General features: G+C 44.1%; 1 protein-coding gene and 1 long non-coding RNA gene across 3 annotated transcripts; both read left to right on the forward strand.

Moving 5' to 3' along the window:
• Positions 1-97: 97 nt before the first annotated feature.
• Positions 98-7,318, forward strand: LOC146350586 (uncharacterized). Its single transcript, XR_014789325.1, has 3 exons — positions 98-394; positions 4,327-4,493; positions 6,704-7,318. It is a non-coding gene; the product is annotated as an uncharacterized LOC146350586 (long non-coding RNA).
• Positions 7,319-17,589: 10,271 nt separating this feature from the next.
• Positions 17,590-24,856, forward strand: LOC146350587 (uncharacterized). Of its 2 annotated transcripts, none has more exons than XM_084845254.1 (3): positions 17,590-17,764; positions 19,184-19,368; positions 23,328-24,856. In XM_084845254.1, exons 1-3 carry the CDS (start codon positions 17,722-17,724, stop codon positions 24,243-24,245), a joined length of 1,146 nt encoding a protein of 381 aa, XP_084701380.1. In that variant the 5' UTR covers positions 17,590-17,721; the 3' UTR covers positions 24,246-24,856. The 2 variants fall into 2 exon arrangements, 1 of the variants encoding a protein (XP_084701380.1); XR_014789327.1 differs by lacking the exon at positions 17,590-17,764 and adding an exon at positions 18,555-18,717.
• Positions 24,857-25,387: the final 531 nt, after the last annotated feature.

Genomic DNA, 25,387 nt, shown 5'->3' on the forward strand with positions numbered 1-25,387 from the left:
GTGTGGTGGGGCGGGGATCAAGTGCTGCACGGTCGCGAAGGGCGCCTCCCGGCAGTAGGGCAAGGCTGCTGCTTGCTTTGCCAGACACGGCCATGTTGGGGGCGGGCGGGCCGAGGGGCCGACTGCGTGTGCGCCTGAGCGGTCCCGGAGGCAGCCGCGTTTCTTTCTTGTACAGGAGCGTGGTAGCCTGGTGGCTGCTTCCTCGTCTGTGTGTGAGCGAGAGAGGGGCAGGCAGCCGCCCGCTCACCCCGACAAAATGCGGGTTTAAAAAGGGAACTCTTCTAGTTTTCCGCTGTTTGGCTCTGCCTCTCCCGCAGTGGTTCTTTCCTCCGGCCACACTCCGAGGCGGGAGAGCCGCTCTGTTTTTCCCGCCTTTCCTTCATTACCATCCCAGGTTTGAATCAAGTCTTCGGCTTCCCTTGCTGATCTGTGGATTTACTGGTCTGAATGTTGTGTCGTTGCTGTTTGCCTCCCTTGTGCTCCAACTGTTGTGGTTCAGTCGTGTCCGACTCTTCGTGACCCCATGGACCATAGCACGCCAGGCCTTCCTGTCCTGCGCTCTCTCCCGGAGCGTGCTCAAGTCCATTGTGCTCCGATTCGCACCCTTACCTCGCTGGGAGTAAGCCTCTTTGAACTCAGTTGGGCTCGCTTCTCAGTAGACATGCATAGGATTGCACTGAAAATTAACGGGGTGGGGACATTTCCCCCTTTGTAGGTAGGCTGCCTGAACGCAATGCTAAAAATTCCTTTCAGGCGGGGGGTTAAGAAATAATTGATTTCCCCCTCTAGGGACGCCACTGAAGGCAGAGTAATTCCCCCCTCAGCTGGGGTTTGTGCCTGCCTGAAATTACTTTTGGCGTGCTCAGAGGTGTGTGTGGGTGTGTGTCATTTTCCACCTCTGGGTTGCGACGGGAGAAAGTGCGTGTATGCGGAGAATGCATTTAAGGCTGTAACTACCTGCTTACTTGGCGGTACGCCCCGTTGATGGAGCTGTTTGCTCAACACGACAGCCCACCCCAGTGGTTTTAAATATGCAACTCCTGTCCTGCGAACCCGGCAAATTCGTTAAACAACCCTCGCATAGCGGCCCGCCCCCCATGTATTGGATTGCTTTGTGTTTCCGTAGCCCCATAGTGTGTAAAAATGCGTTGGGGCTGTGTGTGTGATGTGGAACTCATTAAATTTCTGTGGATACAAATTGAATTCTACCTTTTTTTAAAAAACGGGTTTGGTTAGATTGTACCTTTAATACAATCCTTCTCAAGTTACGGCTGCAGTAATTTACTACTACTAGTGCTAATGTAGAATACAGATTGCATTGCTTATTTGCTTGTGGGCAAATGCACCATATAAGGCTTGCCTTAGGGCCTGCTTGTTTACTTGGGCCAAAAAACTCCTTGTGTGTTTTTTAAAAGGGTTGCTTTTTGGTTGGCTTGCTTGCTGATTAGAGATGTGAAGGCTCAGGAAAAAAATTGGGAAAACTTAGGATTTTTTCCCCCAAGGACTGCTCTGTTTTTTTCTGATAAATTGAACAGCTTTGGATTATGAAATGTTTTCTTTTAGAATCTACAAGGTGTTTACATATTGTTACGAAGCCTTTACTCCCCCCCCCCAATTTATTTCTAAAAACTGTGTAATAAGACTTTTATAGAAAGGCTAGAGAAGGAAAATGTCTGGAAATATTGAAGACATGGGGAAAATGTTTTTTAACCTTCTCTATAAGATTCTCAGCACAGTTATTTCATTTCTTATTAAAATTATTGATCCAATGTATCTCTTATTGATAGACATTTTAGGATGCTCCAAGACACGCTCAGTTTCCCAACATGTGAATACGGTCACCATATCTTAAGATGGAAGAAAATGTACATTCTTGACAGTATGGGTTTTGTTCTACCGAGTACTATGTTTATGGACTTGGCTTTCTCTGCCTCCAGCACTTCTTGCTTTTTATGGTTCCTAGGATAATTCAGGTGTTTCGGGGACTACTTGCTGAAGTTCCCTTTGGTCAGACATAAACTAGGTATCTCAAATGTGTTATTTATAACTAGGTTTGCTCATAAAATTAATCATGTTCAGTGTATTAAATTTTAAAAGTATAGTTTATGCAGACTAATTACAAATTCACTGAGTCCACTTTTTAAAGTTTTTAAATTTATGAGCAAACCATGTTAAGCGTAATATAACTTTAGGAACATAAAAGCTGCTTTATGTTCCTAAAACAACATTCCTTAACCTGGTGCCCTCCAGATGTTTTGGATTACAATGGGTAGCATTCCTGACCATTGCCCATCCTTCCTGAGGCTGTTAGGAGCTGAAGTCCAAAATATCTGGAGGGCACCAAGTTGGGGAAGGCTGTCCTAAAGCAACAAAGTGACTTTAGATCTGTATAGAGTGCTTAAAAAATAAGTATTGCTTATTTTTCCTAAAATCTGTTTTTTTTTCTGGGGAAGAACAGAGAAAAACGGGTTTTTTCCATGGCTTCAAAATTTCCAGGAATTTTACATCTCTGTTGCTGGTGTAAGCCAACATGGCCCATTCCTCTGTGACTTCTCATTCTGGATGTCTGTCTGCTTCAACTATTAAATTAATTTTGGTTTAAAATGTTCTTTTTCTTGGTTGGTAGTCTTAAGAAATTCACCATGTGTAAAATGCATGTAAGTCTGTATCCCTATGCTTAAGGAAAAGAGGGTGAGGTTGGGTGGATAATGGATGTTTTGTAACTCTTTCTTTTATTTGGGTGTGGCAAATTAATGACCTAGGCCAGGAGTGGGCAGAAGGTAGATCTCCAGATGTTTTGGAGTTCAGCTCTCAGAAGCCCATGTCAGCATAGCCAATGGGCAGGAATGCTGAGAATCCAACTTTTTGTCATGGGTCATGCACTCATGTGATTGTGCATAGGATTGCAGTGTTTAAGGGCACAAGTTTTCATTTTTTGTTAACAGAACTGTTTTTTCATTAACACTTGGCTCCACCTCTGCCAGTGGCCCATGGTGTGCCCCCCCCCCCCAGTCAGTAGCCACCACTGTAGTGAAGGTCGTGCTTCTATTTGGATGGAAATAGTTGTGCAGGATTCTTCTTGGTTCTTTTGTTTAAAGAAGAATTTGAATAAAATCTTAACTTCCCAAAGTAAAGGGTATTATTTATCAAGCTTTCGCAAAAGGGCTGACTGGGTACTTAGCGAAATCACCAGATCCAATTTACAAGAACAGAAATTTGGGAGTTGCTGTGTGTTTTTAATGCGGCTTATTCCCAGTTGGACCAGTACAGGATTTGCTTCCAAGCAAACATGCTTAGGATTGAGAGAAATAGCAAGAACTGGAAACAGGGCTTTTTGAATGGGGCTGCAAAACACATCACATCTTGTACAGCTTTGCTTGGAAGTAACTTCCCTCAGAGCAGTGGGAAAAGCATGCAGGGGACTGACAGCTGTGGGTCCTATACAAACATCTTTGAACCTTATTTGCAGCCTATTAAAATACATTGGATCTCCCCCCCCCCCCGCAGTAAATGTGGTTAGGAGTGGGCTGCCAAAGGGAGGGAAGAGAAGGAATATAAACAAAAAAGTTCTTGAATTATTGTTTAAATCTGCCTCTCTCAAAATAACTTTGGAGAGGCCATTGTTTCAAGTGCACTGTTCCTTTAATAGCCGGGGAGGGTGTGGATTTCTTCCCAAACCCAGATCTGCATAAATTGGTGACTTTAAGCTTGGCTCAAGTTATTGAGAAACTGGTGTAACTGAGTAATGTTATATTTAGAGACCCCCTCTTGAGGTAGCCACGGGTAATACTTCAGTGGGGAGCAAACAACTAACACCATTCCTCATCCCGATCCCTGCCATTATATGCTTAACAAGTCCTTCTGCATTTCTGAGATGTGTGTGAGAAACATTTTCCAGTCCTGATACACAAAGAGATACTTTTGCCCATCTGCCCAAACTGCACCGCTATTTGGAAATATTACTTACCACAGGAGTAGGCAACCTGTTGCCCTCCGGATGTTTTGGACTACAGCTCATTGGAGCCCTGAACATCTGGAGTCCCCTGGCTGAACATGCTTGAACCTGAATTTCCTTCCAAGGCAAGGGTTGGGCCCCTCATTGTTTTTCTTAGGTGCACAGCACCATTGAATGCTAAGGGACTTGCTCCCAGCCATCAGATGGCAAGTTTGGGTTATAAGTATCAAATGTGAGTCCTACTCAGCATCTTTGGGAGTAACTGAGCCCCATGAGAATGGGAGCTATTTATAACCAAGGAAAGCTCCAAAGGAGCAGTGCTTAATATTGTCTTTCTCCATCCCGCATGCCATTTTGTGTGCTTCTTGCAGAGAGGTGTCCCAAAGCAGCAGCAGGAGGCAGTGGCAAGAGAAGGAAGTGGACCCATTTCACCCAAGTGACAGTCGTCCTCGAGGCCTTTGCAAAGGAACCCTACCTGGGCATCACTGAGAGGGAGAGGTTGGCACACGCGACTGACAAGACAGAGCATTGCATACAGGTAAGATCAGCAGGGAGGATTGTGTTTTTTTGTCTCTCCTCCTACCCACCCCGCAGTGGCTCAGTCTTGGAAAAGCAACCCCCACCTCCGCAAAAATAATGTTACGCATCTAGTTAAAATGAGCAGGAAATACAACCCAGATCTCCATGTCTCTTGCACACCAGTGATCCCCAAGGACTTCATCTTCCCCACTCCCCTAAAGTGGCAGTCCTTTCGCCCACTCCATTTGGGAGTGAAGCTTGCTGAGACCAGTGGGGCTCTGAGGAAACTGTTTCCCAGACCATGCCTGTGATATGCTGCAGTTCACATGGAGAAAGACCTCCACTGGGAAGATGCTAGTCTGGACTGTGCCCTGCACCTTATTGCCCTACCCCCAAAATATAGATACACTGTTTCTTGTATTTAATTGAAAGGAAGTATATCTTTTTTTTTTTTAAATGGAAGAATTCATAAGGTCTGAAAGGATGCCGTTTCAAGTTGTATATCTGTAGATAAGTGAGTCCCAGCACCTTATCTTGGTTTTAACCACAGTAATAACAGAAAACCAGAAGTGTGCTGGTGGGCATATTTACAGACATACAGATTTTGACATTGAGTGGCATTAAATCTTATAAACTCTTGCTTCCTCACAACCTTTATTTTAAGAAAGAAATCTCCCCCTTCTCTAGTGCGTCCAAGGAGGTTGAGAATATTACCAAGCAATTCAGAATAATAGCACTGAAAGGATCCAGATGAGTACTGTGGGATAAATCGTCCCTGGCATAAACTGAACAGAGTCAGTGGCCACATCAGTGCCATGGCCAGAATCTGCCTAATACTAAACTTCAGTTTGATTTGCAGTATCAGTTGTAAACGATTGCAGCCTTTCCCCGCACATCTAGGGAGTGGGACCTTTGTACCTTAATAACTTCTGCATTGTGTGATGTGAATGTGGCTACAGGTACCAAGGGGTTCCAGCATCCATAGGTACACAGATGTTTCCGCACATTTGGAAATGTAATGTTATAAATGTTCTCCAGTTTACTCATACAAAGGGCTGAGTCATCCACACGTTTTTTCTGGTTTATCTTCAGGGGTGTCGTGGGCAAGGAGCAACGTCCCCTGTTCTGTCTCTCCACGCCTGTGATATATGGCATTAGGACAGGGTGGGCTGCCAGGTGTTGTTGGACTGCAACTCCCATCAGCCCAAGGCAGCAAATGCAGTGGTGGGGAATGATGGGAGTTGTAGTCCCAACAGAATCTGTGGAGGTCAAGGTGCCCCCCTGTATTAGGAGGACATGATGAGCTACTTGTGCTTCTTTGAGGGAGGGGATTTTCCTATACTGGTAGGGCTCCTGCTGCAGGTTATGTGAAAGTGTGCAGAGTGCATTTTAGAATTGTCTGTGAGGAGGGTCTGCAGGTGTAGTTTCCCTGTAGCTGTCAACTCGCTGCCTCTCAATTGTATCTTTTCTGAAACATCAGAAGAGATACAACTGAGAGGCAGGTAAATTGAGATACAACTTACCTTTCGACAAAAAGAGTCAGGAAACATGTGTTCCTGTCCTTTAGACATCTGCAGGACAAGAGTGTTCATCCACACTAGTATTGGCTAGATTAATATCTAACAATTTCAGGGTAAGCAATGAGTAAGAATGGTCTAGCAGAGCAAAAAATATGGCTCAAGTATTCTAAGGAACTACCTAACGGGGTGAAAATAAGTACATCAAGGGATTTCTTGGGGACATCTGAACTGACTCTGTAAGCCTAATATTAAAAAAGGGAACAAGATCAGAGTCTGGTAGATGTTGTTCATTCCAAATCAGAAGTGTTACATTAGCAGCTATGGACATGTGATGTATGAATGTAGAATTGGAAACAGCAGAAAAATGCTTCAAAGAACAAGTAACACAGGAATTGGGATAGATAGTAATTAAATTAAATATTATCTGTGACGTAGCTGGATCAAGAAGACTTGCAGTGACAAAATGGAAAACAGCACTTACTTGATAAAGGCTGTAAATACAATAATATAGAAGTGATAAGTTAAAAATGCAAGTAAAGGGCTAATACATATTCACCACAGAAAATTCTTTCACATAGCAGAACAAGTTTATGTAGGATCTCCTGATTTCTGATAATCTTTAATTGGTTTTTGTACCAAGAAAATTAAGCTATAAAATCTCAATTCTAGAAATAATGGATGTGTGGTTCTTTGCATTCTTCCATATTAGGTATGGTTCCAAAATAAGCGAACCAGGCAGTCAATATTGGCCAGTTTTAAGGCACAAAGAAGAGATCAAGTCCTCCCTCCTAACCTTTACCTTCAGGACCAGAGCCAAAATTATGCAGGAGCAGCACCAGCAGCTCAGAATTTTATCCATCAGCCAAGCTATCCAGGAGGAAGTTCACATCCCACTCAACCAATTGGACAGTATGAACAGAGCAACTATTTCCAGCCACAAAATATCTGGTTTGGAACAGGTCAGTCAGACTCTGTTCCACAAATAAACTTGAGCTTGAGTTCTGTGGCTGGTCTCAGGCAGTCTTGTTTCAGAATTGCTGGGAATCTTCCCCTGGTGCAGCAACAGCAGGATAACACACGGTATCAGAACTGTCATGTTAATGAATACCTACTGCAGCCTTGGCAACAGAATCTTATGGATCCGACCCATGGTTTTCATCAGCATATGCTGCAGTATAATCCTCCTTGGCCTGATATGGAAAACAATTACATAATTGTTAAGAATGGATGGGACACTTATAATCATCTATGTTTTGGGGGACGAGCTAAGCATTTGGTTTCTTTTTTAACGCATGCAAATAAAGCTAAATAACCCCCTTCTCTGTGCATGGGTGCTCATTGCAATCCCAAGACTGTACTTAAAGGTCATAATACTCAATCCCAGCCATGAGCATCCGCTCATAGGGGCAAGGATTCCAGTCATGACGTCATTCCGAGAGCAGCAGCTGCTCATGCTGTGCCTGCCCCATCTTTTGTCTAGTCACAGGGAGGGACTGTAGCTCAGTTGGTAGAGTGCATGCTTTGTATGCAGAAGGTCCCAGGTTTGATCCTTGGCATCTCCAGGTAGGGCTAGGAAAGAATCTTGCCTGAAACCCTGGAGAGCCACTGCTAGTCAGTGTTGGGCTAGATAGACCCAGGGTCTGACTCAGTATAAGGCAGCTTCCTATGTACTTTCAGTTTGCAGCTGCATGGGCAAGGCTTGGGACAGGACAGGTCAGCAAATTAAACAAAGGAGAGGGGATGCCTTTGAATTTAACTGTGGGAGAGCACTTCATAAGGCAAAGTAGTAGCAGGCAGCAGCATGACCAGGCCCCTCCACACCAAAGTAGCTCCATTCTAAGAGTGGCAACAGCATCTTAGGCTCCACACGCCTGTCCCATCTACCTCTACTCTCCAGTTCTCCGCAACATGGGCAGGCAAGGTCCAGCCAGGGGAGGTCAATAAATTAAACCCAGAGCAGGGTGGGGTGAGGGGTGGGATTCCATCAAGCTCAGATGAGAGTGGCTGTGATGGAAAAGGTAGAATGTGGACCGAGAAGGGATGGTGAGGCTGGCTTTCTTGCAGGCCCAGCCAGGCAGCGTCATGACTTGTTAGGCCTTTCGTTTGGTAACCTGTGGGAGTGCCTGCCTTGTAAAGCATCCTGTGCTTACTGTGACTGGAAATCACTGACTTCCCATCTTGTGTCACCTGGCATGTGCCTCTGGCTGAGTTCTCTTTAACTTAAAGTGAAACAATGATTTTTTATCAGCCCACAGGTGGGGGAGAGTACTGGGATGTATCTGAGAAGTGTGTGGTGGGGGTTGTTTATTGAAAGGACAATCCCTGCCAGCCCCAGAATCGCAAGGGAAGATACGCTCCTTATGTACACTGGCTTTTTGTGGTTTAACACTCCCCCCTGCCCCCTGGTAAACATGCATAGGATTGGGCTGTTAATGTTGGTATGTGAAAGCACCATAAAACTCCATACTTCCACCCACAAAGGCTGGGAAAGTGCTGAAAGAAAACAAGGGAAAGGGAGAGATCGCTAACTATCCCATTATGGGGATAGCCATTCCAAATTTCATCCATTCTCATGGGCATCTGCAGGAAGGGGCAAGGAAGGGAAATTGATTCCCTGCAGATGAGTCATGAGTCGTGGGGTAGTATCCAATAGGGGCTGTGCACGCATAGCCAGCCACACCAGGCCCTGGTCTGCACATGGCCCACTCCACCAGCCCAGGTCTGTATGCAGCCACAATAAAGTGCTTTCAGGGGCAAGCCCCAATGCAAGCAAAAATGCTGGTTTCTAGAAATAAATTTTTAATTAAAAATTTAAATATGTTTTAAACACTGGGAGGGGGAGGACACTTTAGTGGGCACCAAGGAAAATGTCTGAGGGCCAGGAGCGGCGCGAGGTCTCTGGTTGTGTGAGGTGAGGGAGAAGACCTGCCACTGGCAAAAAACAACCCCACCCTCTTCCCTTATCCTGGGACTTTGTTTTCTGTGCCCAGGAACGTGTGAATGGGTACTAAAGATGGCAGTGCCACTGCACATGTGTAGAGTGCATTTCCCTCACCACTGAGTAACCATCACACACATCTAGAGGCAAGAGGAAAAGCTCAGTCAGGAGATGTAACTTCTAGAGTTGCTTGACCCATGGAACCTCATACTTAGAAACTACTTCCAGATCACTCAGATATCTACCTGCTGATCCCAATCTATCTCCTGCCTACCTCTGCAGTAAGGCAACATACTTATCGTGTCCCTGGTGGCTAGTAATCTGTACATATTGCCTCTTCGCACAACCCCTTTCCCTGTTTCCATCTCTTTGGCCTTGTTGCACCCATATGGAACTCAGAAAGTGGCAGATGGCTGTCTGTCAGATATGATATGCCTATGCAAGGATTGCTCATTTTCCTGGCATGGCTGATGCTGTGCTTTCAGTATCTGCGTTGCTGTCATGGAGATGCAGTGATGGGAAATGTGTCACTGTATTTCTGCTAGTTTGGCAGCCAGAGATAAATACAACAGAGGCATGCAAGCAGTGGTGCAGCTAGTTAATTTTACAGCCCGGGCTTAATGTCTTACACCACCCCTGTCCCCCTTACACAGCCATGGGTGTTACTGCATTTGTGAAGCACACACAACTAACATCTTCTCCACCCCTGCCCTAATATTCCATGCTTTACAGCTGCTTCTGTATTCTTGATATTTTAGAACAAACAAACAAAAGAAGCTGTTTGCCAACATAGATAAAAAATAAAGAATAAGAAATACTCAGAGGATTGCATTTGAAACTAACTTTAATTGTAGCACCATCATGACTACAGGAACATAATAAAGTTTGCTTCTGGTGCAAAACGTATTTCTTTGGGAAAGGCAGGATTTTATTTTAGGAAAATAGAATATAGTTTTAAAGCACAAATAAAAATGAACATTTATAGCCAGATACATGCCCAGCTGGCTACCTTGGCGCTATATATATATTTACTTATAACAGGAGGAAGGAAGAAAGGGTGCTGCTGTGGTCAGCATCTGCCTCACCCCAGTGGGCCCCAGCATGCCCATTCCATCCTAGGTGGGGATGCTGCCCCATCACTTGCCAATGTCTATGTGGTCACTGGGGGTGGGACTTTGTCCCCAGGATTCAGCCTTAGTTGCAGCTCTGCCTGTAAGGAGAAAAGGAGTCAGCACTAAGTGCCAGTGTGGGTAGTCGTGTCATGAGTGTTGAACTGGAACTTGGGAGATCTGGGTTCTAGTCCCCACTCAGCCTTAAGCTCACTGGGTGACTTTGGGTCAGTCACTGACTCTGAGCCTAACTTACCTCACAGGGTTGTGAGGATAAAACAGAGAGAAAGAGGACCACGTAAGCCACCTTGGGTTCCATGCAGGAGGAAAAAAGGTGGAATATAAATGTAATAGCAAATAAAAATAAAATCTAGCTTCCATGTGAATAATTCCAGGAAGTTAATGCTATAGCCTGATATACAGTAGTGAATTTCCCAAGACTGGTGTGTTATTGGTGATAATGATGGCATATTTTTGCATTGGGTACTCCACCAATTTCTGCTGGTATATTTTTGGATGTAGAAACCACAGTCAAACCTTTGCTACTGTAAATTGGACACAGATCTTAACTTACTAAATGTAATTTTACTTTACTAAAGGTTTACTCCTGCCTGAACCTGCTTAAACTTTTCCCCATGGAGGTTGTCCACCTAGGCAACCCTGAGGGAGGGGGTGGAATTTGCAGGTACTTTACAGGGCAAATGGCAGCTCAAGTGAACACTTAGGATGGGGGTGAGGGAACAATGAAGTGAAAGAGTTAAACGTCCTTCTCCAAGCACTGTCAGCTGATACTCCAGGTGTGGTTGGTTACCTTTGCATATGCTATCTTATCAGATCTGCAGACATCAGGTCTGCTTTGGATCTGAGGGGCCCAAGAACTTTTTCCATCTCAAGACTTTGTTCATCCTGGAGAGTCAATATTGCTCATCCTGATGCTAAAAACAAAACATTGCCACTGCTAGAAATTAGTTGCTGCTTAGGGCAATATTGTTAAAAGAGTGTCAGTTAATACCTTAGGTTTAGTTTCAGCTAAAGTTCAAAATCCATATTCCTATAATATTTTTATTAGGCTGGGCAAAAGGCCCCCCCAAATGCACCAGCTTTGAGATCTCCGGGTCTCTTCATCAAGCAAGACATAAAAAGCAGGAGGCGGAAATGGGGGGGGCAGGGAGGCTGATTTAATGTTGAAGAATTGGACAAGTATAACAGCCCCTGCTTCTTGGCCGACTGGCAGCTTGGCCTGGGCTGTTAACCCTTCCCACTCTCCTTCAGCAGGATGGCAGCTGAGAGGAAAGCATGTGCTTCCTTCTGCCAAAGGAGAGTGGGAAACTCAAATACCTTGCTTTAACTGGCCTTCTTCTTGCTTTCCTTCAGCCCTATGGTAGCTTGTCCTGAGGGGAGGGGAGAGAAGCCAAAACAGCTTGATGAGATGCCACCAGCCATGATGATAACCTCCCCGCAACTCCACCAACTGCTTGTCTTATGCCAAGCTGGACAGAACCCTCCCCCCAAACTTAAAATCCCAGTAAATTTATTGTACATGGTATCTCAAAGTACTCGTCCTGAACTACTTCATGCAGATGATTCATAGGAATTTTCCCAGCAACATACTGTTTTCCTCCTAACTGAGGGTTTGGGGCAAGGATTCCAACAACCAGCAGGTGGTCTCAAAATGACTCACTTTTGGCCCATGGCCCCCTTAAAGAAGGCTGGGGTCAAAAGGACATAGTTTATGGCTGGCTGAATTACTGTACAGTTTTCAGTGAAGAAAGTGGTCAGGTGCTAAGAAATTAATTGAAAAATTAAGATAACTAACTAGTAGATGATAGGGGTAGAATATCTGATCTCAAAGGAACTTTCTAGACTGCTGATCAGTTGACCCAGTAGGAAAAGGCCTTAGGACATGGCTGGATGATTGCAGCCACTGAGGCTTAAAATCACTTGTATTTAAAAAGGTATTTACTAATGTCAATTTCTTTCTTGGTAACTATTTATAATTCTATACTATCATAGAAGAGCACCATTTTCCTAAAAGGTCATATGGTCCCTGTTTTCAGGTTTTTATAGCAGGGGTGCACAACAGGCAGCCTTCCAAAGCCTTTCCTGCAGTCCCCCAATGGTCATGTTGGCTGGGGATGGTGGGAGTTGTAGTCCAACATATCAGGAGGGCACCAGATTGGAGAAAGCTGGCATAAAGCTTTCTGCTCACTTAGGCCTGAGCCTCAGCCATCAGCACTTAGGCCCATTATTAGCTTGCCCTCAACATTTCATCCAAATTGGACCAACAGTATGGTTGCCAAGAGAAGGTTTTATGCCGGTAAGGGGATGATGTCAGCCATGTTGGCTGCCAGCCTTGGTTTTAAGATCAAAGCTAAAACAAATCTGGCTTCAGCACCTTAGAAATGTTAAACAACACCCAAATAAACAAATTTCCCTGAAATAGCCTCAGGACATAGGAAATAGCTGAGTAGTAGAGATTGTTTTCATCTGAGTTGGCCGTTGGTTCTTAGCCCATAACACCAAACAGTAACCTAGGCTCCACCTCACATCTCAGTTTGCTCTACACTGTAGTTAGACTGTTTCTCCCAGACTCAGGAATAAGCGATCCCAATCAGGAACAGATATATTTTTTATTGGCATGCTTGTGTTGGTAAAGGAGTATAAAAGCTGCAAGTGATGCAGAATTCTTTAACATGAAGGGTTGAGTGCTTGAGTTTCATATCATGAAACATTGTGTATTCCCTTAGCAACTATAAATTGGTCTGAAAAAGATATCACTACCTATTTTGCATCTCTCAGAACTCAGGTCAGGTTTAGTGAAATATTAGGTTGGTTTGTTTGTTTTAGCCAAATCCCTTTGGGAAAGGTTTGTGGATGTTATGTGTTTGATTGAACAGAAGGAGGTGAAATATTGGTTGTCAGCAAGTGGTGTTGGCTTCTTCCCCTCCCCACCTGCCCAAGCAAAAACATTTCCAAGCAATATGTGACTATGTATGTGGATAGTCCACTTGCTTCACAACTCTTCTTTTGAATAATGGAACTATCAGTGTTTAGAATCTGTGGTGAGTCACTCTTGTTCCCAAGCTCCTAAATCTTGCACAAACCCACAAGGGCTGCCCTTGGACATCATGATAAGCGATGGTTTAAGTACAAAGAAGTTCTGTTATCTTAATTTTAAGATGAGGAATTCATTAATAGATTCCTAGTCATTATATTGTATTAGACACAAACCAGCAAAACTTGGACTGCAGTCCTATACACACCAGGAGTAAGTCCCATTGAACTTCTGAATGGACACATACAGGATTGTGCTGTTAATTATTAGATCCTTGGAATGCATAAAAGTCCAAACTGAGAGATAGAGCTTGCCTAAAGCCCCTCTGGTGTTCATGGCTAAATATGTGAAAGTTAAGATTTCCAAAACGTATTCGCAAGGGGCCTAGGCCTCTAAAGAAGTGTATGTGTACCTACATATAAACAATCACTACTGGGGTAACTATTGTTTCATGTAATAGAAAACCAGTGTACCAATTTTTATTTGACAAATTTGGAGGGTATAGAACTGAAATGCAGGCATATTTCTAGCCCAAAATATGAAGAGAGGCCATTTTTACAAGTGACTCTCAGACTGGGTATTGTTTCATTCATTTGTCTGTCACATTTGTACTCTACACTTCCCCCGAGGAACACAGAATGGCATCCTATGTATTTATGTATTTATTAAAAGCATTTCTACCCCATCTTTCCATCTTTAATAAGGCATCCCAGGATAGCTAATGTAGGTGCACATATGAAATGGGCCACTCAAACCAATTTAATACAATGTACAGCTAAAACAATGTAAAATACAGCTTAAAAAAATCAAGTTAGTGGAACAGCAGCTGAAACTAGAACAAAAGATGCAGTCCTGAGCAGATGTCTTAGGGAGTAAGTCCAAAAAACATAATGAGACTGACTTCTGAGTAATCATGCTAAGGAAGAGCTACTTCCCACATTTATGGTGCACATGGCAAATACAATTGCTGTGGGTATGCCAAAGTTTCTTACAACAAACATGTATGTGGACCAATGGCAAACTTCAGGCTTGTGGGATCTATTTTGTAGTAGATCTACACATCTTTGGGTGCTCTGATCTGGCTGGGGTTCTTCCCTAGCCAGCTTCCCCATCCTGATGCCCTCCAGCTGCATTGGTCCACAACTCCTACCACCCTCAGCCATCATGGGATGATGGGAGTTTTAGTCCAACCTGTCTGGAAGATACTGAGTTGAAGAATGCGGCATATAGCTTAAAGTCATAGGCATGTCATCCACACATGTCATCTACATCTACATTGTGCTCTCTCCAGCACCAGGTGAAGACCTTTTTACATTCCCAGGCATTTTAGTCTTTTAGTTCTGTTGTTTTAAATCTGTTATTGTATTTCAAATCTCTCCATTGATGCTTGATTTTACCCTAGTTTTACTTTTATATTGTAATTTTAAATGTTTAAATTTCATGTTGTAATTTATGTTGTATTTTGTAATTTTAATTGTTGTGAACTGCCCAGAGAGCTTTGGCTATTGGGTGGTATAGAAATGTAACAAATAAATAAATAATGTGTTTGCAAGTTGACACGTAAGTGTGCCCACTGAAGTCATGTCTGTCACATACGGGAAGGAGCCACATAGGGAAAGTCAGGCGGCTTCCTCTCTTGTACACCTCCAGGGGTTAGATGCCCCTGATGTACCCAGATGAAATCACCCACTTCCTACATGTAGCTGCTTTGGGATGACCTTATTCCAATTTAGAAGAGGAGCGGATCGATTCTCTGTCCAGTTGAACAGAGGGATCCCCAGAGGACTGAGAGTGGTCTGGGAGGCAGACATAGGCAAACATATCCTGGATGCAAAATAGGGCTTGATTTGGGTGAAGCAGCCATTCAAAAGCATCGTAACAAACATCTGGGAGTCCTCCTTGAAGCTGATACATAGGCAGCACTTCACCCTGGTGAAATTCAGTCACACTGATAGTAATCTCTTCCCCTAGTGTCAAGAGAGGATCAGGATAAGATGGCACCTTCTTGCCATTCCACCAACAGAAACCAGCTGCATTGACAGCTGAATCACTTCAGCACTAGTGATGGCACAGCATCCTCCACCTTATCTGGGGCCACAGCAAGCTAGCATGGATGCACAGGAGAGGCTGCCTAGACCACACAGCTCTGTCCTCCAATGGAGGGGAATGGCCAGGGCGAGTTTACCATTGACCCTCCACACCTCCCAGGATCTGCTGCCTGAGGTAACAGCCTCACTCCGTCTAATGATCAAGACAGCCCTGGAGAGGATGCAAAGAACAGTGATCTCTCATATGCAGCAACATTGGGGAGTTTGACTTTGGAGGTCATTTCAGAAGAAATGCAGCAGGCTAACCTCCCCGTTTTCTTATTTGGTTCCTGTTAGCCATGACCAGAATGGAAATGGTGGGAAACCGGAAATTGTCAGCAGGTGACTTGATTGCAAATTGGTTCTTGAGAGTATGGCAAATGCCCTTCTGCCCTTGCAGAAATTAATAAAGCATGTCCCTTCACCCCCTCAGTACACAATTTCACCCACTTGCCATTCATTCTTCCTTTTGGAAAGATCCAAAGCGGTCTTAATGTTTATTAGAATTGTATAGGGCAGCTTTCCACAACCAATCTGGTGCCCAGCAGAAGCTTTGGACTTAAACTCCCATAATCCCTAGCCTACATGGCCAATGGTCAGGAATAGGAGTCGTAGTCCAAAATGGGAGTTGTAGTCCAAAATGGGAGGCACCAGGTTGGTTGTGAAAGGCTGGTGTAGGACAATTAATACTTACCTGTACTGTCATCCTACAGATTAGATAAATGTATAATAACAGGAATCAAGTAATGTACAATGTACACATCATAAACTTTTGTTGTGTTTGCATGTGCTATTCTTAAAATGATTTTTTTAATTTGTAAAAATTAAATGTATTGTTTTTTTAAATAGGATCTCCTTCCATAGGTCCTAGTTGTCTTGTATACTGTGTCTGAGTGAATCTTCCAACCTAGTGGAAGATGCTTTAAAATGTATCTTCACTCTGGGGCAGTATCTGTCTCTGAAAGACTCCTGGCTGGCTGCAAGGTGATCCCCCTCAGGATTTCCACAGAAGGCAGCTGGGTTCTGTATCTTAGGGAGGGAGGCCCTCTTGCAGTGCTCAGGTCATGGGGGCAGGGGACACAGAGGGGCAACTTGGCTCCCATAAGGAGGGCATGCTTGGCTAAAATGTATGTGGGGGGTCATCACTGGGTGGGCCCCTCTACCCCATCCAATAATTTGGGCCCTGTTTTGATCATGTGTAAGCTTGGACAAGGATGTACAAACACATTCCTTGGGGTCTCTATAACGGAGACAGGAAAGCTTGGAAGATGATTTCCACTAAGATATGTAGTGAAAAAATGCGTTTGCATGGTTGTCATGCATAACATTGCTTTCTTTCTTTCTTTTTCATTCTGTGTTTTATCCACATGCACAAAGTTAGGTGTGAGTTCAGTGTTGGGGCCCACAAGAACCATATATTTTGGGCGTTCCACCCTCATATCAGGGAAATGCCACACTAGGAAAAAAGTTTACTTCACCCTTTGACTTCTGCTTGTCTGAGACAAAGAAAGAAAAGAGTGAAGTGGAAAATAAAACATGAAGATGGGGGAAAGGAGCACTGGAAATGAAAACCCTAAGAAGAGAGGCAAAGGTGGGATTAATCTGAAAGGCGTGCAGCAGGATCCTAAGCACATTAACTCAGAAGCAATGGCCATTTTGTACATGTGGGTTTATTTACAAGAAAGAGTGTTTGGGAATGTGACCTTGTACTCACATGGTTATGTGTTTTGAAGGCTAGAGCATCTAAGGTGGAATGTGAATGGCTATCTGGGAGATAGCTGGATTGAAAGATGGATAACTGAGTCACACTCTTTGCATCTAGGCTTTAAGTGGCAATGTTTTCTAACATTTCTTCCTAAAAATTCAGCCTTCTGAAAACACTTTCTCCTTCAGGTCTCCTTTCCCTTCCGATCTATTCTGGTGTAGCACTGTAGCAAAACTTGCAATCCTACACAAATTTTGTTGGGAAAAGGCTTCATTTTGGAGTAAGCAGGCATAGGATCAGGCTGCACTAGAGTCAGTGATGAGCTGTACACTTCCAATCCTATGCAAGTATAGAGTTCCGAATCTTAAAATCTGGGTGCATGTTCTCAAAGAAAGAAACCCAAAGCCATTTGGGGGCATTCATTGAAACATCACCTTTTCAGACCTCAGCTGACTTTCCTCTGTTGGATTTGTTCAGAAAAATCTCCCCTTTCTTTGCTTGGAATCAAAGTCACCCCCTTGGAGAGCCGACAGAGATTAGGATTTTCCTAGATGCCAGGAAGGGCCGCGACACAAGCAGTGTTCCTTGGGGCCGAGATATCTTACCTATGATTAAGTCTTTAGCCAATATATGCCTATAAAGGTGTGGCTGCCCAAATCATAGGTGAGCCTATCCTTTTGGAGGAGATTGGAAGCGGGGGTGGGTCCACTGACCTCCAGAATGGACAGAGGTATAAAAGAAGAAGCTGCCTATGGAGAGATTTTATTCTAGAGAAAGACACCCCCCACCCCCACGCAACTGAAAACCAGTTATCTTTGTTGAGGGTCTACAAGATGGCTCTGACTCCCACAAACAAGAAGAGAACGACTAACCGAGGTAAGAGAAACACTTTTTGGATTAGTTAAATCTGCTTTAAAAAAAAATAAAAGAATCGGGGCAAGTAATTTATATATGGGGTTGCGCAGGATTCTTTTTGGTTCTTTCGCTTAAAGGATTTGAATGAAATGGTCACTTCCGAAAGTAAATGGTATTATTACCAAGTCTTCGTGATAGGGCGGACTGCGTACTTAACGAAATCGTGCCTCCAGATCCTATTTACACGGACAGAAATTCGGGAGTTTGTGTTTTAATGCAGCTTATTCCCAGTTGAACAGGCTCCGTATTTGCTTCTGACCACGCATGCCGATCGAGAAGCACGTGTAACTAAATGGTAAGAACAGGAGACCGGGCTTGTTCAAATTGGTTGTTTTGTAGCCTCATCCTGCATGTTTGCTTGGAAGTAACTCTTGAGCAGAGAAGCATTTCCCGTGGGGAAAGCGTAGAGTCCTACGCAAAGGTCCTTGGACCTTAGCTGAATCCTATTAAAATAAATTGGATCCCTCCCAGCAGGCTAGGAGAGGGCCGCCAAATGGGGGCGGGGAGGAATACAGTACACATGAAAAAGTTCTTCGATTCTTGTTTTTACATTTGCCTCTCTCAAAATAACTTTTGAGAGGCCATTCTTTGGAGGAGTGTCCGGTGTATTAAGCTCCGCGAAGGGTGCTTCCCAACCCCAAATCTGCATAAAGCGCTGACCTTCAGCTCAGCTCGAGTTAGTTAGAAAGTGTAGCTCAGCTGGGTAACTTCTGAGCCTGGATGAATGGTCTTATGGGCGCCCCCTTAGGGCGGCCATGGGTAATACTTCTGTGGTGAACCAACCACTGATCTCTCTCTCCTTTCGCCCGGCAACGCCCGCCATGCCGCGCTTTACAAGCGGGTAAAAAAGAGAGAAGAAGTCTGACCATCTGCTCATTTCCACTGTTCGGAAATATGCCTGAACACAGAAGCAGGTAACCTGGCGCCCCCTGGACGTGTTTAACTACAACTCCAGTCTCTGGAATCCAAAACATCTGGGGTGGCCTGCCCCTGTCTAAGCACACTTGAACCCGGATTTCCTTCCGAGGCAAGAGTCGGGCTGTACTTTTCTTTGGGGCACTGCGCCTTTGACTTCAATGGGGCGTTCTCCCAAGGGTCGGCTGGCAGCCTCTACGCAGCAATCTTGGGTTGTATCCAATGGGAGCCCTACTTAAGGTAAACCCACTGAAATGCATAGGACTGGTTATGGCTATCGTACGCCTCATTCATTTAATTGGGTGCACTCTAAGTAGGAGTCCCACCGGCTACAACCCCTTGTGCACGCGTCTCTGGGCATCTTTTCGGCTCCTCTAGAATTGGTGAAGTTTCCATCCCGGAGTGGAGTGCAATGCCGTGTGTTTGTCTCTCTCCTCCCTGTGCCCGCTTTTGTGCTCCTTGCAGGAAGGTGTCTCAAAACAGCAGGGGGCAGAGAAGGCCGTGGTGGCGGCGAGAGAAGGAAGCGGACCCACTTCACCCCAGCCCAACAGGCGATCCTCATCACGGCCTTTGAGAAGGACCCCTACCCGGGCTTCGAGGAGAGGAAGAGGCTGGCAAGCCAGACAGACAAGGAAGAACCTCGCATTCATGTAAGAAGAAGAGGATTTAGTTCTTCTCTCTCCGCCCCCCCCACCGCCCAAATACTGTATTACTAGCCTGGGTGGGAGTGGCTCAGTCTTGAAAAACAAACTAACAACCCTGCCCCACCCAACACACACGCACAGTAATAAAATAACATACTTCATCCCCTCGCCCTCACTTCCAAAGTGGCAAAATCGTCTCGCACGCTCCATTTGGGAGTGAACCCGCGGAACCCAGCAGGACTTTCCGTTTCCGAACCCCCGTAGGGAAGATGCTGGTGTGGAAACTGCCCTGCTTCTTGTGTCCCCTACATCCCCACCCCCTCCGTGTCGCCCGCACCCTGTTGGTGGGATGGTGGCCCAGGAGACATGCTCTGAGTGGTCTGGGGAGGAAAAAGGGGGCGCGGAGTTTGAGGTTCAAAAGCCTTCCAAGTAATCTGAAGACAGAAGAAAGTCAAGTTTGTTCCACTGGGCATTTGGAAATGCCGGTGATCTTTTAAATCAGGTTGCTTTTAATGTGGCCGGGTTTTTTTTTTTAACGTGGCTTGCATCCAATTTATAACCAAGGTAATCATTAGTCTGAACGTCCTTGCAGTTGAAAGACAGTATATTCCTTTTATTTAGAGTCCACAAGGTCTGAAAGGATGCTATTCAAATTGTACATCCATAGATATGCCACCCCCAGCACCTTATCTTGGCTTTAACCACAATTCTAACAGAAATCCAGAAGTGTGCTGGTGGGCATATTTACAGACAGACAGCTTCTGACCTTGAGTGGCATTAGACCTTATAAACTCTTCTCCCTTACTAGCTTTATTTTTTAAAAACTTTCCACCCCATGTTCCAAGAAGGTTCAGAATATAACCAAGCAATTCAAATAATAGCAGCATTGAAAGGGGGCAGATAAGCTTTCTGGGATAAATCTTCCCTGCCATAAACTGAAGGGAGTCAGTGGCCACATCAGCGCAATGGCCAGAATTTGCCTAATACCAAACTTCAGTGCTATTTTCAGAATCAATTGTTGTAAATGACTGGAAATCACCCCTTCTGCAGCATTATTCCTAACAAAGTAAACCTGCGTATTTAGGATTGCAGCCTTCCCTCACACAAGTAGGCAAGTAGTGAGACTTTTGTGTGATGTGAACAAAGCTATCTAATGGACGCTTTTTTTTTTTTTTTGCCATCCACAGGTACACAGATGCTTTAGCACAGTCAGGAGAGTGATATTTTACTATCCAGCGAACTCATACAAAGGGATGAGTCATCCATGTTTTCCTAGTTTATCTCTAGAGGTGTCTTGTGTAAGAAGCAAGTTCCTTTTTCTGCCTCTGGGCAACTTGTGGTCCTCCATGTGTTATTGGAAGACAACTCCCATAGCCAGAATACCCAATTGTGGGGATGATGGGAGTTGCAGTTCAACAACTTCTAGCACACCACAAGTTGCCCATCCCTGCATCAGGGGAACACCCTGCTGAGCTACTTTTGCTTCTTTGAGGTGGGTGTGTTGCTAGGTTTTCCTATACTGATAGGGCTTATCCTGCGAGATATGTGAGTTTATACTTCTGAGTGTGTGCAGAGTGCATTTTAGAATTGTCTGACTGAGGAGGTCCTTCTGGTTGGAGGGCGGGGTTTCCATGTAGACTTGAACCCACTGCCTCTCTATTGTATCTTCTCAGAAATCATGGTTCAAACCAGGTCTTGATTTTCCTCCCCAGTACAATTCACAATAAACTGTTCTCATTTGATACAAGTTCTGGGTTTCAGTAGTAAAACGTCTTTACAGACCCGGGTTAGAAATCCCTTTCATGCCAGGGCTAAGAGTACAACCCCTTAGAGCATGACCCAGCCCCATTAACTCCAAAGTAAGCGTGGGTCAGATTGCAGCCTAAATTGTCTTGCGCTTGAGAGGGCAGAAGGGGCATGGCTCGGCTAGAAGGGCAGTCCGGATGGGTTGTGCAAGGGCTTGATTCTCTTCCACAGAAATAAGTGGGGTTTAGAGAGGTGTCTTTCACCTCCACAGCCAAGCCACCTCGAGGTACTTGGGTGGCCCAGGCGGCAGATCCAATGGCACCACCCAGGAGGGTGCAATCCCCTGGCAAGTCCTCCGGCCAAGCCTTTGTGCCACCCTTCTTCGTCTCAATGCAGTCTGTGCAGGAGAACCTGCCAGTGGATTCTGCCCCAGTGCTCTGATTTATGCTGTTTCTGGCTTTGCCTCCTTTTAGTGCTACCTTCCCTCATCAGAGGGTTGCCTTTGACTGGATTGTTCCCAAGATGCCTAGCCCTGCCTCCTTTCAGCCCAGTCCTAACCAGGTTTATGCAAACATAAATCAATTTAAATAAGAACTGAATTGTAAATTAGGAAGTATTGGGATTACTTAGCTATTTGGAAGCAAGTTCTACTGATCGTGATGCAAGTTCTGCATCAGCATGGTTAGGGTTTGATGGGCTAGGTTGTTTCTGAGGATGGTGATAGGGCAGCCCTGCATGAACAAGGCTCTGTTCCAGTAGAGCAGCAAGTCCCCAACCTTGTGCCCTCCAAATGTGTTGGACTAACTCCCAGCAGGCCCCAGCCAGCATCCTAGGAGTTGTAGTTCAGCAATCTGGAGGGCACCAGGTTGGGGAAGGCTGTAAGAGAGGGAGCCTTTGAGCATGCTTCTGCATTAGCACCTCCTACTGGCTTTTATATTGCATGACAATGAACTCTCATTCATATCACAGCACAATCCCATAGTGTCTATTCAGATGTCCTATTGAAATCAGTGATGCTTATCCACAGGTAAACATGTATAGGATTGCAGCCTCAGTCTTGCAGCTTTTTGCTTTGCAAAAGGTAAATTAGCAATAGTGAATGCCATTGTTTACATGAATTGAGTACTAATAGCACTTCTCTGCCATTATGCAGTCCTAAGCATACTACCTGAATGGGACTGTACTGTAAGGCAAGTAGACCTGCTTAGAACAAGCTGTACAAGTGTCCAGAGCTTAATATATGCTCTGTTTCCTTTAGACATAGAGTCAGGGAACATGTGTTCTTGTTGTGCAGATAACACCTGCAAGACAAGAGTATTAAGGGTTCAGCCAAACTAGGATTGGATGAATAAGTAAGAGCATCTAACATTTTCAGGGGAAGCAATGTGATAATGGATGGGGAAGCTTTGAGTAGAGCAAAAGTATGATTCAAATGTTCAAAGAAACTTATTTACGCTGATGAAACTAAGTACAACATGTTACTACTTAGGGAATCTTTTGGTTAAGAAGCACAAAGGTGTTTGAAGTGATTCTGTTAGCATAATATTTAAAAAAGGAACAAGATCAGAATCTGTTAAATGTTATTTATTGTGCTATATTAGGAGGTATGGACATGCGATGTATGGATGTGGAATTGGAAACAGCAGATAATGGTACAGAAAACAAATGGCATGACACAGACATTTTGATAGGTCAGCTTTATTAAATGTAATTTTTATCTGTAACGTAGTTGGATCAAGAAGACTTAGTGACAAAATGGAGAACAGCACTTATTTCACCACAAAACATTATTTTACACAGCAAAACAAGATTTTGTAGGATCTCCTTATTTCTTATAATCTTTTATTTGTTTTTGTACCTACTAAATTAAACTGTAAAATCTCAGTTCTATAAATAATGGACATGTGGTTCTTTGCATTCCTCCATATTAGGTATGGTTCCAAAATAGGCAAACCAGGCAGCCAAAAACGACCAATTTCAAGGTAAAAAGAAACCAGCGAGTCCTCCCTTCTAAGACCTACAGTGACACAATGGAGAACAGTACTTATTTCATAAGTACTACACATTCACCATTCATCTTTCACACAGCAAAAAAACAAGCAAGATTATGTAGGATCTCCTTGTTTGATGCTTATCTTTGATTTGTAATTGTAACGTAAACCATAAAATTCCAGTCTGGAAACATAGGATATGTGGTTCTTTCCATTCTTCTGTTCTAGGTCTGGTTTCAAAACAGACGAGCCAGACAGCCGAAATCTGATTCCAGGGCACGTGGAAACCTGGAAGTTCTCGTTCAAAACCTCTGTCTTCGGGCCCACCCAAGAGAGTACCGAAGTTATGCAGCAGCTCAGATTTTTGTCAATGAGCCGAGCCAGCCAGGAGGAAGTTGGTATCACCCTCATCCAGTGGGACAATATCAACAAGATAACAACTTCCAGCATCACAGCAGTCCCTTTGGAACAGGTCAGACAGTGCCTTTTCCACAGAGCAATTTTGGCTTGGGTTCTGTGGCTAAAAGCATGCAGTCTGGTTTTGGAGGTGGTGAGACTCTTCCCATGATGCAACAACAGGACCAGCCAAACACATTTTATCAGAAATCTCTCCTTGAGAACTCTTACACTGATCAAGACCTACTGCCTTCTGGAAATCTACAGCTGGGAGGGCAGGTCTATGTATCCCCTCACCAGTTCTCAGCTCCAAGAATGAATCTGAGCAGGCAAGAAGGTGTTATACACCATTTTCATTCTAACCAAGGTGAAGTTAATGAGGAAAATAATTACACACAGGCCTGTCAGGTTCTATATAGTGATCAAGTACAGGTGGAGAAGAAAGCTAGGCCATCTTGGGATATCTTGTCTCATGGGTCTAGAAGTAACATGTCTTTGGGGTATAGTAGTAATGGTACTACTCCTTCCCCTTCTGCAGAAGGCCAAGAGGCTATTCAGGAACAGATTCCTCTGATCCATATTTTTAATGAGCCAGTAACAGAGTACAACCCCCCCTGGCCTGGAATAGGAAATAATCAAGTTGGAAGACCTTTGCCAATGTTGCTTGAAAATGACCAAAAGCAAGTTAGCAATTACTTCCCCTCTACACCCCAGTTTTCAAACTCCTACCCTAGTCACACGTACTGTTAGGAACAGTCATGCATGTGACAAAAAATTCTCTATGAAGTCATGCCATGGCACCAGCTCAGGGTTTTCTCAATGAGCCAAGCCAGCTAGAAGGAAGTTGGAATCTCTTACATCTAATGCAGCTTTTGGGACAAAATCAAGATTGCAACTTTCAGCCTCAAACCAGCTTATTTGGAACAGATCAGACAGACCCTTTTCTACAGTTCCCCTTTCCTTCCCACTCTGTAGAATGGCAACAGACTCATCAGCATTATACTCCTCCAATCCATGGTTTATCAGCAAATGCCACAATATAACCCCCACCCCCCAAAATGGGGAATAAACAAGTTCCACAACCTTTGCAAATGACCCAAACAGCAAAGCAATTACTTCCCCTCTACACCCCTGTTTGAAAACTCCTACTTTAGTCTTGCATATTAGGAACACTTTTATATTTGTAAAATTCATTGTACATGTGTTTTTGTACATTGTACCATTTAAAGTGTATTTATTGAACAATCTTCAGACATTTTAGCAAACTATTTTAAGAGGAGCATGAGCATGGTTGTTTTTTTAAAGTACTGAATGTATGACTGAAATTTCTTTATTTTTCAATAAAGGTTGTTCTTAAACTGACTTGCCAGGAATTACCTCCTTATTGCCCTCCTACAGTTACTTCCTTTCTACAGGCCAGGATTCAAACTCCTACCCTAGTCACATACACAATTAAATTGAAAGACCTTTGTGAATACATTAAGAATGTTTCTATACCCGTAAAGTTTTTGAAAAATAAAAAAGTTTATTTTTATTGACTCTTTAAACTATCACTGAAATGCTACATAAAAGTTTTCAGTGAAGTTTCTTCTTAAGCCAAGATGCCTGGGGTTATTATCTTGTTATGGCCCCTGTCCTGCTTGTGGGCTTCCCAGAAGCTTCTGCTTGGCTTTTGGGGGGAACAGGATGCTGGACTAGATAGGCTTTTTGTCTGATCCAACACCACTCTTCTTGCATTCTTATACAACTAAGGATATGCGTAATTGTTTTAGATGTGAAAGATCAATTCTGCTGCTCATTGGGTATAGAGATAAAAGTTCAGCTGCTGTTGACATTAATTGCCAAGTCATCCTGAGGCAAATCAGTTCTAATGTACTTAAGTCTGTTTGCCC

Source organism: Heloderma suspectum, chromosome 3 (genome assembly GCF_057233095.1).
Source record: "Heloderma suspectum isolate Gila_16-S chromosome 3, 16-S_ref, whole genome shotgun sequence".
NCBI lineage: Eukaryota > Metazoa > Chordata > Lepidosauria > Squamata > Helodermatidae > Heloderma > Heloderma suspectum.

Bases quoted from the DNA above. Each gene is read 5' to 3' on its own strand.
- LOC146350587 (XM_084845254.1), top strand. From the start codon at position 17,722: ATGGCTCTGACTCCCACAAACAAGAAGAGAACGACTAACCGAG. The intron at 17,765-19,183 runs GTAAGAGAAACA...TGCTCCTTGCAG, and splicing joins GAAGAGAACGACTAACCGAG to GAAGGTGTCTCAAAACAGCA. The intron at 19,369-23,327 runs GTAAGAAGAAGA...CTTCTGTTCTAG, and splicing joins AGGAAGAACCTCGCATTCAT to GTCTGGTTTCAAAACAGACG.